Source organism: Scyliorhinus canicula, chromosome 12 (assembly GCF_902713615.1).
Source record: "Scyliorhinus canicula chromosome 12, sScyCan1.1, whole genome shotgun sequence".
Classification (NCBI taxonomy): domain Eukaryota; kingdom Metazoa; phylum Chordata; class Chondrichthyes; order Carcharhiniformes; family Scyliorhinidae; genus Scyliorhinus; species Scyliorhinus canicula.
The window spans coordinates 162,095,734-162,111,444 of record NC_052157.1 but is presented as its reverse complement, the minus strand read 5'-3'; the positions used below and the strand labels follow the sequence as shown (position 1 = coordinate 162,111,444).

Below are 15,711 nucleotides of genomic sequence, written 5' to 3'. Positions count from 1 at the left end.
AACTTCCACAAATTTGCGCAACTTTAAAAAAAAAAAATTTAGAGTACCCAATTAATTTTATCCAATTAAGGGGTAATTTATCGTGGCCAATCCACCTAGCCTTGCGAAACGCACGCAAACACGGGGAGAATGTGCAAACTCCACACGGACAGTGACCAGAGCCCGTACCCCTCAAACTACTCTTGCCACCTCATGCCCCCAGATCACCCATTCCCCTCACCCTCCATCCACCCCACATGCCCGCGCAAATACCCCATGCCAGCCTCGTATCCTCCATAACCACTCACCCAGGGTGCAGTATGTACAGTCCTCAGGAACCAGGCAATTATCTTAAAATCTTTGAACAAAAAAATAAACCTATAACAAGCTAATAAAACTCTAAACTCAAACACAAAGGCGGAATTCTCCATTTGAGAGACTAATAGCGCGATTCTCCGCTCCCCACGACGGGTCGGAGAATAGCGGGAGGGCCTTCCCGACATTTCTCCCGCCCTCCCGCTATTCTCTCCCCCCCCCCCCCCCACGGCCACCCACGACACGAATCTGCTCGCCTTTTTTTTACGGCGAACAGTGATTCTCCCAGGCCGATGGGCCGAGTCCCAGGCCTTTACGGCCGTTTTCACGAACGCAAACACACCTGCTCTCACCGTTCGTGAAAACGGCCGTAAAGTGCCGTTCCGGACAACCATGGGTGTCATGGGCCCGCGATCGGTGGGCACTGGGCAGCGGGTCCGATACCCGCGCACTAGTTGTTCCTCCGCCGCCCCGCAGGATCAGTCCGCGGGGCGGCTGAGCGGCATGACGGCCCGCGCATGCGCGGGTTTGACGCATCTCCGTGATGACGTCATCGTGCGCGTCAGCCGCCGTGACGATTGGTGCGTGGTCTTAGCGACGGTCGCTAAGCCCGCAATGCCGTGCTTCACGGGGCCCCACTGCTAGCCCCGCCCAGGGGGGGAGAATCGGGTCCCGGAAGGGGGCGCGGAGGCTGCCGTGAAACACGGCCAGTTTCACGGCAGCCTTTACGACTCTCCGCATTTGCGGAGAATCGCGGCCTTAGTTCTGACACGGGGACTGAATCGCGGGGGTTCTATGGTCCCGATGTCGGCAGTGGTCTCAAAGCCATTCAGGACTTGCTAACGAGCCTGGAACAGCACCACGTGGATCGAGTACGATTCCAATGCCACCGTGTGATTCACCGGGCACGCCACCGTGTGATTCACCGGGCACGCCACCGTGTGATTCACCGGGGTTGGCACTCGAGAGCCTGGCAGCTGCAGCAACATTGAAACTCTCCACTCCCCACACACTCTCATTCCAGCCCAGAAGATGCCACCCCAAAGAGAGGTACTGAGGTTCACCGATACAGAGCTGGAGACACTGCTGGATGCCGTGGAGGAGAATCAGGATATCTGTTCCCCGGGGTGGGAAGGAGGCTGCCACCCACCAACATCCACTGCGCCTGGGCGCAGGCGGCAGAGGCCATGAGCGCCGTGGGCCCCACTGCCAGGATCGGACAGCCGTGCAGGAAGAAACTGTACAAACTCCTCACGGTGGCCAGGGTGCGTCTCCAGCTCCGTATCCCTGGCACCAACCCCCCCACCCCCAGGCGGAGCGGTAAGCAGTGCTGAGTGAGGATGGACAATCCTCAGGCCAACCAGGGTGAGTCACCACCACCACCGTGCCCCTGGCACCACCACCGTCCCCCAAACCCAATCACCACCCACCCACATGCAGCCCCCACCAGGCGGAGCGGTGGGCAGTGCAGGATGGGCAATCCCAGGCCAGCCAGGTGAGTCACCACCACCACCTTGCCCCTGGCACCGCCCTCCTCAGCGGCAGCTCGCACCCCACCCTGTATCACTTGCCAACACCCATACCGGGTGCCCTGCACACACAGGCCATTAGCCACGGACCCCTGTGCTTCCCGTGTCCGAGTGTCTCACACTCTGCATTAACTGTCCCCCCCAGCGGAAGGCGGCCCAGAACCGCAGGCAGTGGGAGAAGACCGGAGGGGGCCGCCGGACCTGCGGCCCTTCACTGTCGCAGATCAGAGGACGATGGACCTGGTCGCTGGGGTTGGGGAGCGGGCAGTCATCCAGGCGGAGGTCCAAGCTAGTCCCCAAAGAATTGCGATATCCCTCTGGCACGTGTGTCACCCCCCCCCCTCCCCAGCCACAACACCCTGCACCACCCTGGAGCACTAGGCTGGGTACGACACCAACATCCCGTCACAGCTGGCACTGACACCCGCCACCATCCCAAAGACACTCCCCTCAGCCGGGCAGTACTGTGAAGAGGCTCCTGGGGCACAATCTGGTGCACAACACACACATGCTGAGGTACATCAGATGGAGGTTGGAACCCCCGAGGGGGCGGATGGTCCGAGGGCCCAACCCCAGGGATTAGCTGCTGTCCAGCTGGGGGGTTTCTGGAAAGGGCGATCCCATCAAAGCTGGGGATGCAGACACGGAGCCGGAGACTACAGGAAAGGTCAACACCGCACAGGTGGCGTCCACGGTGGGCACCGTGGGTACAAAGATATCGGTCACGGGTCCTGATGTCCAGGCCTGGGGCAGTGGCCAATGCCCTGGACAGGTCGGCCATGTGCCAGGTCACATGGACATTGCGGAAGTGCTGTAGAGATCGGCCCGATCACAACGGGTCATGGCTGCGGTCATCGAGAACATTGGCCTGGTGCTGGCTGGCATAAGCCAGTCCCAGAGGGATGTGGCAGAGTCCCTGTGCCCCATGGCTGAGAGCATTCAGACTCTGTTCGAGACGGAGCGGGCAGTGCCATGGCGGGGAGAGCCACTGGAGCTGGCTCAAGTGAAACACACAGATTGCGACAGGGGCTGGGGCACAATACTTGTATTTGTCACAATAAACACCTGTTGACTAACATCCCGAACTGCCTGTGTCCACTGTCTGGATGGTGTGAGGGGTGGCGGGTGATGGGTGGGGGGGGGGGGGGGGGGGGGAGCTGGTGGTGCACGGTATGGGTGTTGGAGGTGGGTAAGGGCATGGCCCCCAATGCAGTGCATGGCATTTATCCTCATCCTCCACCACATTGCCCCTACGCTGCGCGATGCAGTGGAGGACGCAGCAGGCCGCCACCATGTGGAAGACGCCCCCCCCCCCCCCCCCCCCCCCCCCCCCCCCCGGGGCTGTATTGGAGGCTGAATGGTCCAGGCACTAAACCCCCACCTTCAGGATGCCGATGCACCGATCGATCCTGGTAGCAGCATGGGCCTCGTTGCGGAGGGTGTCAGTGTCGGTATGTGCCCTCTGGATAGGCATCGTCAGCCACGGCCGCAGTGGGTAACCCTGCCACCAAGGATCCAGCCCCCCAGCCGGTGGTGCTCCTGGAAGGTGACTGGCTCTGTCGAGTGTGTCAGGATGTATGGGGCGTGCACACTACAGGCACAGACGTGCACAATGTGCAGCCGATGGTCATACATAGAACATACAGTGCAGAAGGAGACCATTCGGCCCATCGAGTCTGCACCGACCCACTCCAGCCTTCACTTCCATCCTATCCCCATAACCCAATAACCCCTTCTAAATGTTTTGGTCACTAAGGGCCATTTAGCGCGGCCAATCCATCTAACCTGCACGTCTTTGGACTGTGGGAGGAAACCGGAGCACCCGGAGGAAACCCACGCACACACGGGGAGAACGCACAGTCTCCGCTCAGACAGTGACCCAGCGGGGAATTGAACCTGGGACCCTGGCGCTGTGAAGCCACAGTGCTAACCACTGTGCTACCGTGCTGCCAACTGAACATTGAGAGAGTGGAACCCCTTTCAGTTTGTGAAGGACACCCCTTCATGTGGCAGTGCTCGTAGGGTGACATGTGCCTCATTGATCACCACATGGACCTTGGGCATCGCAGTGATGGGGGCGAATCGCGCTGCCTGGGCAACCTGCTGGGTTTAGTCCATATTCAGTTTGATGTATTGAGCCGCCCGGACATATAGGACCTCCGTTCTGGTGAGGATGGACCTGTGCACCGAGGTCTGGAAGATCCCAGACAGGTCCCCACTCAGCGCCTGGAAGGACCCCACGGTGTAAATGTTCAGGGCGACCGTCACCTTGACGACCATGGGGAGCGGGTGTCCTCCCCCAACTCCCGCGGTGTCAGGCGCTCTCTGATCCAGCAGATATGCCGTACGGTCTCCCTGGTTAGCTGGAGTCTTTGGCGACACACACAGTCCGGCAGGTCCTTGAACGACAGGCACCGCCGGTATACACGAGGCCTCATGTGGTGCCTCCTACCCACCTCCTCCTCGGCCTATTGGGCAGCCGGCTCTCCATCCTCTCCACCCTGATGGCGTTCCATTGAGCGCCCAGCGCTGACCTTGATTTTCAGCTGAAGCTGTATTCTCCACCCGATTGCGATTTGAGATTGTTCCAATTCTCTGGCCGAGCGCGCGGTCAATTCCAGCCCCACGGGCCCCCGAGTCCCAACATTAACCAATAATTTGTGTGTTTTCCTGAAATCTTTGATCCTCATTTGCTCCAAAGATTTACAGGCACAAGATTTGTAAGTAAAACTTTTTAAAAAACTGTTCATTTATAATAAGAGATGAGATAAACATGTAATGGTAATAATAGAACAATGGTCGGTGAATCTAATTATTCCCTAAACCCCACCCCACCCTCAACCCAGACACACGCAAGACAGACACACAGTGGGGGGAGCAGGTGGGGATAGGAAAGATTAAAAGACAATAGAGATTAATAGGGGGTATGATGAATCTTTGCAACTGAAGTGGTAGTCTTTGTAGTCGACAATCTTCCGAGGATGCAATATCTTGAAATCATCAGTTGCTTTGGATCTTGTAGTATCTGTCTGGGGGTAGGGAAAGGATCAAAAATAACAGGGATTAAAAGGGCGTGAGGTAAATCGTTGTTGCTGAGGTGGTAGTCTTTGTAGTTGGTGATCTTCCAAGGATGCAATGTGTTGAAATCATCGGGTGGTTTGTCTCTAATTAGAACTCTCAGGCTATAAGGGAAGTTACCCTCACTTCCACAGAACTGGGTTTTCACAGAGATTCCCCTCTGGTCTGTGTAATGCTAGCTTGCGTCCACCAGATGGACCATCAGCCTCACTGAGCGAAATCTACAGTCATCAACATGAGGGGCGGAATTCTCTGCTCCCCACGTGTTGTGGGAGAATCGCGGGAGGGCCTCCCGACATTTTTTACGCCCCCAGCGATTCTCCCCCCACCCGCTCGGAAAAATCGGCGCTCGCCGTTTTTCATGGTGATTCTCCGAGCCTGATAGGCCAAGCGGCCGGCCCTTCACGCCCGTTTCAACATGGGTCACTGCATTTGTGAAACGGGTGCCAGATGCCCGTTTGGGGCATCCAGGGGCCCGATTGGGACGGGAGCACCACGACTGTGCTCCGGAGGGGACAGGCCCACGATCGGTGCCCACCGATCATCGGGCCAGCGTCCAAACCGGACGCACTCTTTCCCCTCCGCCGCCCGGCAAGATCAAGCCGCCACGTCTTCCCGGGCGGCTGAGGAGAAAGACGGCATCGCGCATGCGCGGGTTCGTGCCGTCTGCGCGATGAAGTCATCCGCGCATGCGCGGGTTGGAACCGGCAACCTGCGCATGCGCGGATGACCTCACAAATGCGCCATTTTGCGCGTCATTTCCGACGCGATGAGGTCGCGTCCGGGAACGACGGGGGCCCCGCTCCTAGCCCCCCGGGTGGGGGTGAATTAGGTGCGGGGAGCGGGCTCCTAGCCCCCCGGGTGGGGGTGAATTAGGTGTGGGGAGCAGGCTCCTAGCCCCCCGGGTGGGGGTGAATTAGGTGCGGGGAGCGGGCTTCTAGCCCCCCGGGTGGGGGTGAATTAGGTGCGGGGAGTGGGCCCCGAGGCCGTCGTGAACCTCGGCCATTTCACGACGGCCATCCCGATTGTTATCGGGAGCGGAGAATACCGCCCGAGGGTTTTCAAACAGACCCTCTCTTTATCCTGAACCCTCAGGAAGAATCCAGAATGAGAGAGAATTACGAGCTCTGACCTCACAGTTGCCCAATCAGAACAGAAATTATTACTTTCTCACGGCTCCCAGGTCGTGCAGAAAGAGGAAGGTATTTGGTCACAAGCCCTTAGCTGAGAGAGAATCTGCCTTAGCTTCCAGAGGATCGTTCACAGGCTGGCTGCAAACATTTTAAATCGACAGGCAGAGAGGTGATAGAGAGAGAGCCCAGACTTGCTGTACTGCCTTCTAGATCTAAACAGAAATGAATTAAAATGGAGATTGTTCCTTCCCCCAACCTTCCTTCCAGAAGCTTCTGAAGGGCTCCACCAATCAGAATCTAGAATGAAATAAATTGTAGAATCTCAGAAGAGCTGATTGGCTGCTAGCCATGTCCATCAAGATTGTATCATGGGCAGGGCAGCACGGTGGCCTAGTGGTTAGCACAACCGCCTCACGGCGCTGAGGTCCCAGGTTCGATCACGGCTCTGGGTCACTGTCCGTGTGGAGTTTGCACATTCTCCCCGTGTCTGTGTGGGTCTCACCCCCACAACCCAAAAATGTGCAGAGTAGGTGGATTGGCCACGCTAAATTACCCCTTAATTGGAAAAAATAATTGGGTAATCTAAATTTATTTTTAAAAATTTTAAATTGCATCATGGGACTATGCCACACAGCACGGAGAGGAAGCCCCTTGGGCCAGTTCAAATAGCAGCTTGCAGGGGGGGCGTTAAAAAGTCTGTAGTTTATATAATTATACAGGGCCTTGGTGAGGCCACACCTGGAGTATTGTGGACAGTTTGGTCACCTTCTCTGAGGAAGGATGTTCTTGCTCTCGAGGGAGAGCAGCAAAGGTTTACCAGACAGATTCCAGGGATGGCGGGAGTGTCATATATGAGGAGAGATTGACTAGGTTGGGATTGTTCTCTCTGGAGTTCAGAAGAATGAGGGGGGATCTCATAGAGACGTATAAAATTCTAACAGGACTAGACAGGGTCGGTGCAGGGAAGATGTTACCAATGATGGGTGTGTCCAGAACCAGGGGTCACAGCCTGAGGATTCAGGGTAAACCATTTCGGACAGGGGTAAAGAGACATTTCTTCACAAAGAATGGTGAGCCTGTGGAATTCATTACCACAGGAAGTAGTTGATGCTAAAACATTGAATATATTCAAGAGGCGGCTGGATATAGCACTTGGGGAGAATGGGATCAAAGGCTATGGGGAGAAAGCAGGATTAGGCTATTGAGTTGGATGATCAGCCATGATGGTGATGAATGGCGGAGCAGGCTCGAAGGGCCAAAAGGCCTCCTCCTGCTCCTATCTTCCATGTGTCTATGTAAAAGCAGCGAGCGAAAACCAGCCAGCAAATATCAGCAAACAAGACCGGGATTAAAAAGGATAGCATCTCTGAGTAAAGAAACTGCCTCTGACATCTGTCCTATATCTATCTCCCCTCAATTTAAAGCTATGTACCCTCGTGCTGGACATCACCATCCGAGGAAAAAGGCTCTCACTGTCCACCCAATTTAATCCTCTGATCATCTTGTATGCCTCAATTAAGTCACCTCTTAACCTTCTTCTAGATGTGCAGGTTAGGTGGATTGGCCGTGATAAATTGCCCATAGTGTCCAAAAGGTTAGGTGGGGTTACGGGGATAGGGTGGAGGTGTGGGTTTAAGTGGGGTGCTCTTTCCAAGGGCCAGTGCAGAGTCGATGGGCTGAGTGGCTCCTTCTGATATGGGGCAGGATTGTTCCATCCACACCGCCTCCCGGTGGAGGAGGCTTGTAATTGCTGCCAGTGAGATATTCCGGTTCTACCAATGTCTACGGAATTTTGCTTAATTCGCCCGTCCCGCCGCTGGGGAACCCACGGGAGGGGGTGGAGGGGGCGGAGGGGGCGGAGGGGATGGAGGGGGATGGAGGGGGATGGAGGGGGATGGAGGGGGATGGAGGGGGATGGAGGGGGATGGAGGGGGTGGAGGGGACCGGAACGTCTCACTGGCAGCAAGGGCCTGAAAATCCTGCCCAAGGAGATGATGTGGGAATCTCCAGATCCTCTGAACTGGCAGGTCAAGTTCAAAGGGCTGAATGGCCTTCTCGCGCTACTATTTCTTCTGATCTTGTAAATCTTTACCCTCAGGTTAACTCTGTGCGTGTCTGCTTGTCAATACTGACTCTCTGTACCCGGAGTATCAGGGGCAGAACATTGATGCTGCTTTGGAGGAAAGGAATCAGCACCAGAGTCTTGGAGCGGGTGGTGGGGTCTGGGACTGGGCAGCAGGGTCTGGGAGCGGGCAGAGGGGTCTGGGAGCGGGCTGAGGGGTCTGGGAGCGGGCTGAGGGGTCTGGGGTGGGCAGTGGGGTGGGCAGAGGGGTCTGGGAGCGGGCAGAGGGGTCTGGGAGCGGGCAGAGGGGTCTTGGGGCGGGCAGTGGGGTCTGGGGGTGGGCAGAGGGGTCTGGGGGCGGGCAGAGGGGTCTGGGGGCGGGCAGAGGGGTCTGGGGGCGGGCAGAGGGGTCTGGGGGATGGGCAGAGGGGTCTGGGAGCGGGCAGAGGGGTCTGGGAGCGGGCAGAGGGGTCTGGGTGATGGGCAGAGGGGTCTGGGAGCGGGCAGAGGGGTCTGGGGGATGGCAGAGGGGTCTGGGGGCGGGCAGAGGGGTCTGGGGGCGGGCAGTGGGGTCTGGGGGTGGGTATTGGGGTGGGCAGAGGGGTCTGAGGGTGGGCAGAGGGGTCTGGGGGCGGGCAGAGGGGTCTGGGGGCGGGCAGAGGGGTCTGGGGGCGGGCAGAGGGGTCTGGGGGCGGGCAGAGGGGTCTGGGAGCGGGCAGTGGGGTCTGGGGGATGGGCAGAGGGGTCTGGGGGTGGGCAGAGGGGTCTGGGAGCGGGCAGAGGGGTCTGGGAGCGGGCAGCAGGGTCTGGGGGTGGGCAGCGAGGTCTGGGAGCGGGCAGCGGGGTCTGGGAGCGGGCAGCGGGGTCTGGGGGCGGGCAGCGGGGTCTGGGGGCGGGCAGAGGGGTCTGGGGGTGGGCTGAGGGGTCTGGGAGTGGGCAGCGGGGTCTGGGAGTGGGCAGTCGGGTCTTCCTCATTGTGCAACTCATTTCTGTGTAACTAATTTTTAAAATTTCACAAATTGATTTTAAATACTTTGTAACTTTAAATTTCAGAGAAAGTCAAAAATAGTCAGTATCTAAACTTGAATTGGATAATTGTTGAAAGCTCACACTGCAAAGCAGAATTAATCTCTCCTTTAATTTGCAGGTAATCTGTGGGAGGTACTGAAAGGTGAGAGTTTAACCCCATATCCACCAGCTTCAGTGGGAATGTCTCCACAATGTCTGTCATTGTTTCCCTTCTGCTGGAGCACCTCCCTGGCTGAAAGCAACGGGGTCAGTAACCCTGGGATCAACACAGAGGACAGCCTAACCGATCTGCAGCTGACTGGCATCTACACGACCCCGATTGGCAGAGACAGGAAGCCCGGCTCTGCACCAATAGAATTGATCTGATCAGGGAGTGCATAAGAGTCATCAGGCCACAGCACTGAGTTCCAAAATTACAAACAGCTAAGAAGCAGCTACAAAATCCCTCAATAACATGGTTCACTGCTCAGAGGACGTGACCCAAATATCCCTGGATCTGCACATTTGACATAGCTCCATTGGGCAGGATAGGCACAGGACCTGCACTAATCTACAACAAATTAAAGAATTATTGAATCATTTCATCACGCAGGCCATTCAGCCTATCGAGTCCACGCCAGTTCTCTGTGGAGCAATCTAATCAGACCCATTTCCCTGCTCCATCCCAGTCACCGTGCCTACTCATTTCCTTCAACTGCCCATTCAATTTTATTTTTCAATCATAGATGGTCACTGTTCCAATCACCTTTCGTGGGCAGAGAGATCCAGGTCATTCTTGCTGTGTAACAATGTTCTGCTTAGGGTAGCATGGTGGCACAGTGGGCTAGCCCTGCTGCCTCACGGCGCTGAGGACCCGGGTTCGATCCCGGCTCTGGGTCACTGTCCGTGTGGAGTTTGCACATTCTCCCCGTGTTTGCGTGGGTCTCACCCCCACAACCCAAAGATGTGCAGGGTAGGTGAATTGGCCGCGCTGAATTGCCCCTTAATTGGAAAAAATAATTGGGTACTCTAAATTTTAAAAAAACAGTGTTCTGCTTCAGAATCTCCCTGCTTCACTTGCCCAAAACCTGAAATAAATGTCCCCTCGGCCTAGATCTCGTACAAACAGCTACTGGAAACATATTTTTAACCAGTGACCTCGAGTTCTAGTTTCTCCCATATCCGCTCTGTCAATACCCCAAGTCTCAAAAGTGCGTGTTGATATTTTCCCGAATTAATGTTTCTAAAATCTTACCCACTACTGACGTCAAACTGACTGACCTGTAGTTACTACTCTATGGTGTAGTTACCACTCTATGGTGTAGTTACCACTCTAAGGTGTAGTTACCACTCTAAGGTGTAGTTACCACTCTAAGGTGTAGTTACCACCCTATGGTGTAAGCACCCTATGGTGTAGTTACCACTCTAAGGTGTAGTTACCACTCTAAGGTGTAGTTACCACCCTATGGTGTAACCACCCTATGGTGTAGTTACCACTCTAAGGTGTAGTTACCACTCTATGGTGTAGTTACCACTCTAAGGTGTAGTTACCACTCTAAGGTGTAGTTAAGGTATAGTTACCACTTTAAAGTGTCCCGTCTAGCTGCTCTCCAATCTCCTGGTACCTCCTCCATATCGACGGAAGATTGGAAGATTATGGCAACCCTTCCACTGTCTCCACTCCCACTCCCTTTAACAATCTGGATGCAAACCATCTGGACCAGTGCCTTATCCACTCTGAACACAGTCTTTCCAATTCATCCTGTCTCCCAATTTTCACCCCATCCATTATCTCTACCGTTTCCATCTCTACTGATATTTTGTCATCATCCTCCTTAGTAATCACTGATAGAAAAAACTCATCAAGTATTCCATTCTCATTGCTCGTGAGGTGATCACCTTTTCCATCGCAGGAAACTGTCAACCTCGAATGTTCCAACTGCCCCACATGTTCAGAACCCCTGACCTGGAAACACTTCCTACAACCACAGCCCCTCAAGACCCAAGAAGTGTTCTTAAATTGGTGAAGAAGTCGAAATTTATAAAGAATCATGGATACAGATGGTTTTGAGCTTTTGATACTTGTGGCATGAGGAATGTTTAATACATCTTTAATATTTCTGGATCACAATCCCAAGGGAAGAACAATTATGTTCTGTTTGCTTCATATTTACAAATATGCTAGAAACACTCGGCATCATAAACCTTCTGGACATATTTGAGGTCCATGATGCCGTCTTTGAAATGAGACATTAAATGGAAGCTATGTCAGCGATCTCAGGTCGATGGAAACAATCTCTGGGCACCCTTAACAGAGCTGAGTTCTCTCAATATTCCTCTCTCAGCCAACATCACCAGGAACAGATTCAGTGTGTGTCTGCCTCTTGCAGTGTGATAGGCTTGACTGTGATTTGTGGGATCTTACTGTGAAGTCTCAGTTGTGTTTGCCTATGTAACAACAGTTTTTGCATATGTCTGAAACTCGGAGAGGTTCCACAGGGAGCAGACGTCCTTTGCTACTCTTTATTTTCATTGGTTACACATTGCCCTGGTCGATGGCTGGATGTTGTACCTTCTGCTCTGCCTCCAGCAATGACAAAATAGTTTTCAATTTGTCTACGAGTTAAAAGGTATGTCTTGGAGTTTTGTAAATTATAATATTAGCCCTTGTATCACATTGCTGAAACGTCACAGACTACTTTTTAAAAATGTGGTGGACACTGTTACTGAGACATTTTACCTGGAAGGGTAGCAGCTGTAATAATCTCATTCTCTGTCACTGAGCACAGACCATTCAGCTGATAGCAGCTGTAATAATCTCATTCTCTGTCACTGAGCACAGACCATTCAGCTGATAGCAGCTGTAATAATCTCATTCTCTGTCACTCAGCACAGACCATTCAGCTGTACAATTGTCACATTACTATTGAGGAAAAGTTCACTGTGTTTCCTGTAAACATAAAGACTAAAATAACTGATTCTGTGTTATTGTTTGTGTTATATTGCAGTGCGTGTGACAGTACCTGTCAGTGGACGTCTGGCAGTATAAGCGTGTGCATGTGGGATAGCTTGTCTGTGCGACTGCCTAATAATGCATTTGGGGCATTGCATGTGTCAGTCTGGATTGGACTGCGTTTGCAACAGTGCATGTGTGTAAATGCATGTTCAACACTGACAGCGGATGTGTGAATGCATGTTCAACACTGACAGTGCATGTGTGAATGCATGTTCAACACTGACAGTGCATGTGTGAATGCATGTTCAACACTGACAGTGCATGTGTGAATGCATGTTCAACATTAACAGTGCATGTGTGAATGCATGTTCAACGCTGGCAGTGTAAGTGTGAATGCATGTTCAACACTGGCAGTGTAAGTGTGAATGCATGTTCAACACTGCTGGTGTACATGTGAATGCATGTTCAACACTGGCAGTGTACGTGTGAATGCATGTTCAACACTGGCAGTGCACGTGTGAATGCATGTTCAACACTGGTAGTGCACGTGTGAATGCATGTTCAACACACAGTGCATGTGTGAATGCATGTTCAACACTGACAGTGCATGTGTGAATGCATGTTCAACACTGGCAGTGTAAGTGTGAATGCATGTTCAACACTGGTAGTGCACGTGTGAATGCATGTTCAACAATGGTAGTGCACGTGTGAATGCATGTTCAACACTGGCAGTGTACGTGTGAATGCATGTTCAACACTGGCAATGTACGTGTGAATGCATGTTCAACACTGGCAGTGTACGTGTGAATGCATGTTCACACTGATCGTGTAAGCGTGAATGCATGTTCAACAATGACCGTGTATGCGTGAATGCATGTTCAACACTGGCAGTGTAAGTGTGAATGCATGTTCAACACTGCTGGTGTACGTGTGAATGCATGTTCAACACTGGCAGTGTACGTGTGAATGCATGTTCAACACTGGCAGTGCACGTGTGAATGCATGTTCAACACTGGTAGTGCACGTGTGAATGCATGTTCAACACACAGTGCATGTGTGAATGCATGTTCAACACTGACAGTGCATGTGTGAATGCATGTTCAACACTGGCAGTGTAAGTGTGAATGCATGTTCAACACTGGTAGTGCACGTGTGAATGCATGTTCAACAATGGTAGTGCACGTGTGAATGCATGTTCAACACTGGCAATGTACGTGTGAATGCATGTTCAACACTGGCAGTGTACGTGTGAATGCATGTTTACACTGATCGTGTAAGCGTGAATGCATGTTCAACAATGACCGTGTATGCGTGAATGCATGTTCAACACTGGCAGTGTAAGTGTGAATGCATGTTCAACACTGCTGGTGTACGTGTGAATGCATGTTCAACACTGGCAGTGTACGTGTGAATGCATGTTCAACACTGGCAGTGCACGTGTGAATGCATGTTCAACACTGGTAGTGCACGTGTGAATGCATGTTCAACACACAGTGCATGTGTGAATGCATGTTCAACACTGACAGTGCATGTGTGAATGCATGTTCAACACTGGCAGTGTAAGTGTGAATGCATGTTCAACACTGGTAGTGCACGTGTGAATGCATGTTCAACAATGGTAGTGCACGTGTGAATGCATGTTCAACACTGGCAGTGTACGTGTGAATGCATGTTCAACACTGGCAATGTACGTGTGAATGCATGTTCAACACTGGCAGTGTACGTGTGAATGCATGTTCACACTGACCGTGTAAGCGTGAATGCATGTTCAACACTGACAGTGCATGTGTGAATGCATGTTCAACACTGACCGTGTATGCGTGAATGCATGTTCAACACTGACAGTGCATGTGTGAATGCATGTTCAACACTGACCGTGAATGCATGTTCAACACTGACAGTGCATGTGTGAATGCATGTTCAACACTGACAGTGCATGTGTGAATGCATGTTCAACACTGACAGTGCATGTGTGAATGCATGTTCAACACTGACAGTGCAAGTGTGTGAATGCATGTTCAACACTGACAGTGCATGTGTGAATGCATGTTCAACACTGACAGTGCATGTGTGAATGCATGTTCAACACTGACAGTGCATGTGTGTGTGACTGCATATTCAACACTGACAGTTCATGTGTGTGTGTGAATGCACGTTCAACACTGAAAGTGCATGTGTGTGACCGATCCCAAACCCTTCCCAGCCTACCAACGGGATGGAACATAGAACTACGCAAGTCATCGTCAGCAAACTACCCCTCCCATCCCAAACACGCCCTTCCCCCACCAAACTCCTCTTGAAACATTCCCTCTCTCCACTATCCCCATCCCCCACCTTCCAGGTTGACTGGAACCTGCCTAAACTTGGCCACAGCCCCTTCCCCCACCTCATTCCTGTTCACTAGCCAACTTCGGTGTGTTAGCGAGGTGCCCACCCCCCCCCCCCCTGCCAGAGCCCCTACCCACGTGAACAAAGAAATGACAAAACCCCCCACACCCAAACTGCCCACCTCAAACACCGAAACACCCTCGCCCCTCACTCCAACCCAGAATCTGCTAATACCCCCTCCCCCACATACACACTCTCACCAACCCCTCAAAGCCCACGAGGGGAGAAGACAAAGACAAAACCCCCCAAACATTAATTTCAATGAACAATATCAATGTACAAAAACGTAAGGAGCGAATGATAATTAAACAAAGCAGTGGCTTCTCGACCTTTTGGCTGAGATCAAACGTCAGACCATGCCTGAGATGAGGTGCAAAGCCTTTTCTTGTCAGCTTGCATCTAGTGGAGACCATGAATTGGCTTCAATTAGAATAGTTTTTTGCAGTTAGCAGTTAGATTTAGGGTTTGTCCTGTCCACTCTCCGCATTGGCTTTCTGACTTTAATAATGAGATTAAAAAATCAAAAAATCTGTTCTTATCAGTTTAATATGTGACATGTTCCCAATCTGGGGACTAAACATTAAATTGATTTTTGGGACAGATAGATGGGAAGGGTCTTGCTCCTAAAAGAATGTCAACAAAGAAAACACAACTTGTTACAGTAATGCCCCCAAATAAACGCATCCCAACAACAAAGTCCATGTTCCACCATTCCATCCAGTCCATATCCGTCAGCTTTCACAAACACCTTCGCTTCCTCCATCACCCTGAAGGAGTGATCTCTGGAGCTATGGGTAACCCTCAACCTCTCTGGACACACCACACTCAAATCACTCCACACTTGTACAGCATTGAACTTTGCCCTATTGCAGACTGCTCGCCTCCCTGCCACCTCCACCGTGACATCTCGGTTCAGGACTCCTGGGTCTCGATGTGGTTAGAACGATGGGGGGGGGGGGGGGATCTCATTAAAACTTACAGAATACAGAGGCACCAAATAGAGTGGACGTGGAGAGGATGTTTCCACTAGTTAGAGAAACTAGAACCCGAGGACACAGCCTCAGACTGAACAAACGATGCTTTAAAACAGAGATGAGGAATTTCTTCAGCCAGAGGGTGGTCAGTTTGTGCAACTCTTTGCCGCAGAAGACTGTGGAGGCCAAATCGCTGAGTGTCTCTATAACTGTAATCTTTATTAGTGTCACAAGTAGGCTTATATTAACTCTGCAATGAAGTTACTGTGAAAAGCCCCTAGTCGCCACA

At 52.4% G+C, this 15,711-nt stretch overlaps 1 protein-coding gene across 1 annotated transcript in view; it reads left to right on the top strand.

Annotated features, from left to right (window-relative positions):
• LOC119974357 (forkhead box protein N1-like) overlaps positions 1-12,121 on the top strand; it is a 35,121-nt gene extending 23,000 nt beyond the window's left edge. Inside the window, exon 5 of the mRNA XM_038813127.1 lies at positions 12,113-12,121. Coding sequence (XP_038669055.1) covers positions 12,113-12,121 — 9 coding nt within the window. The remainder of the gene's footprint in view (positions 1-12,112) is intronic.
• Positions 12,122-15,711: the final 3,590 nt, after the last annotated feature.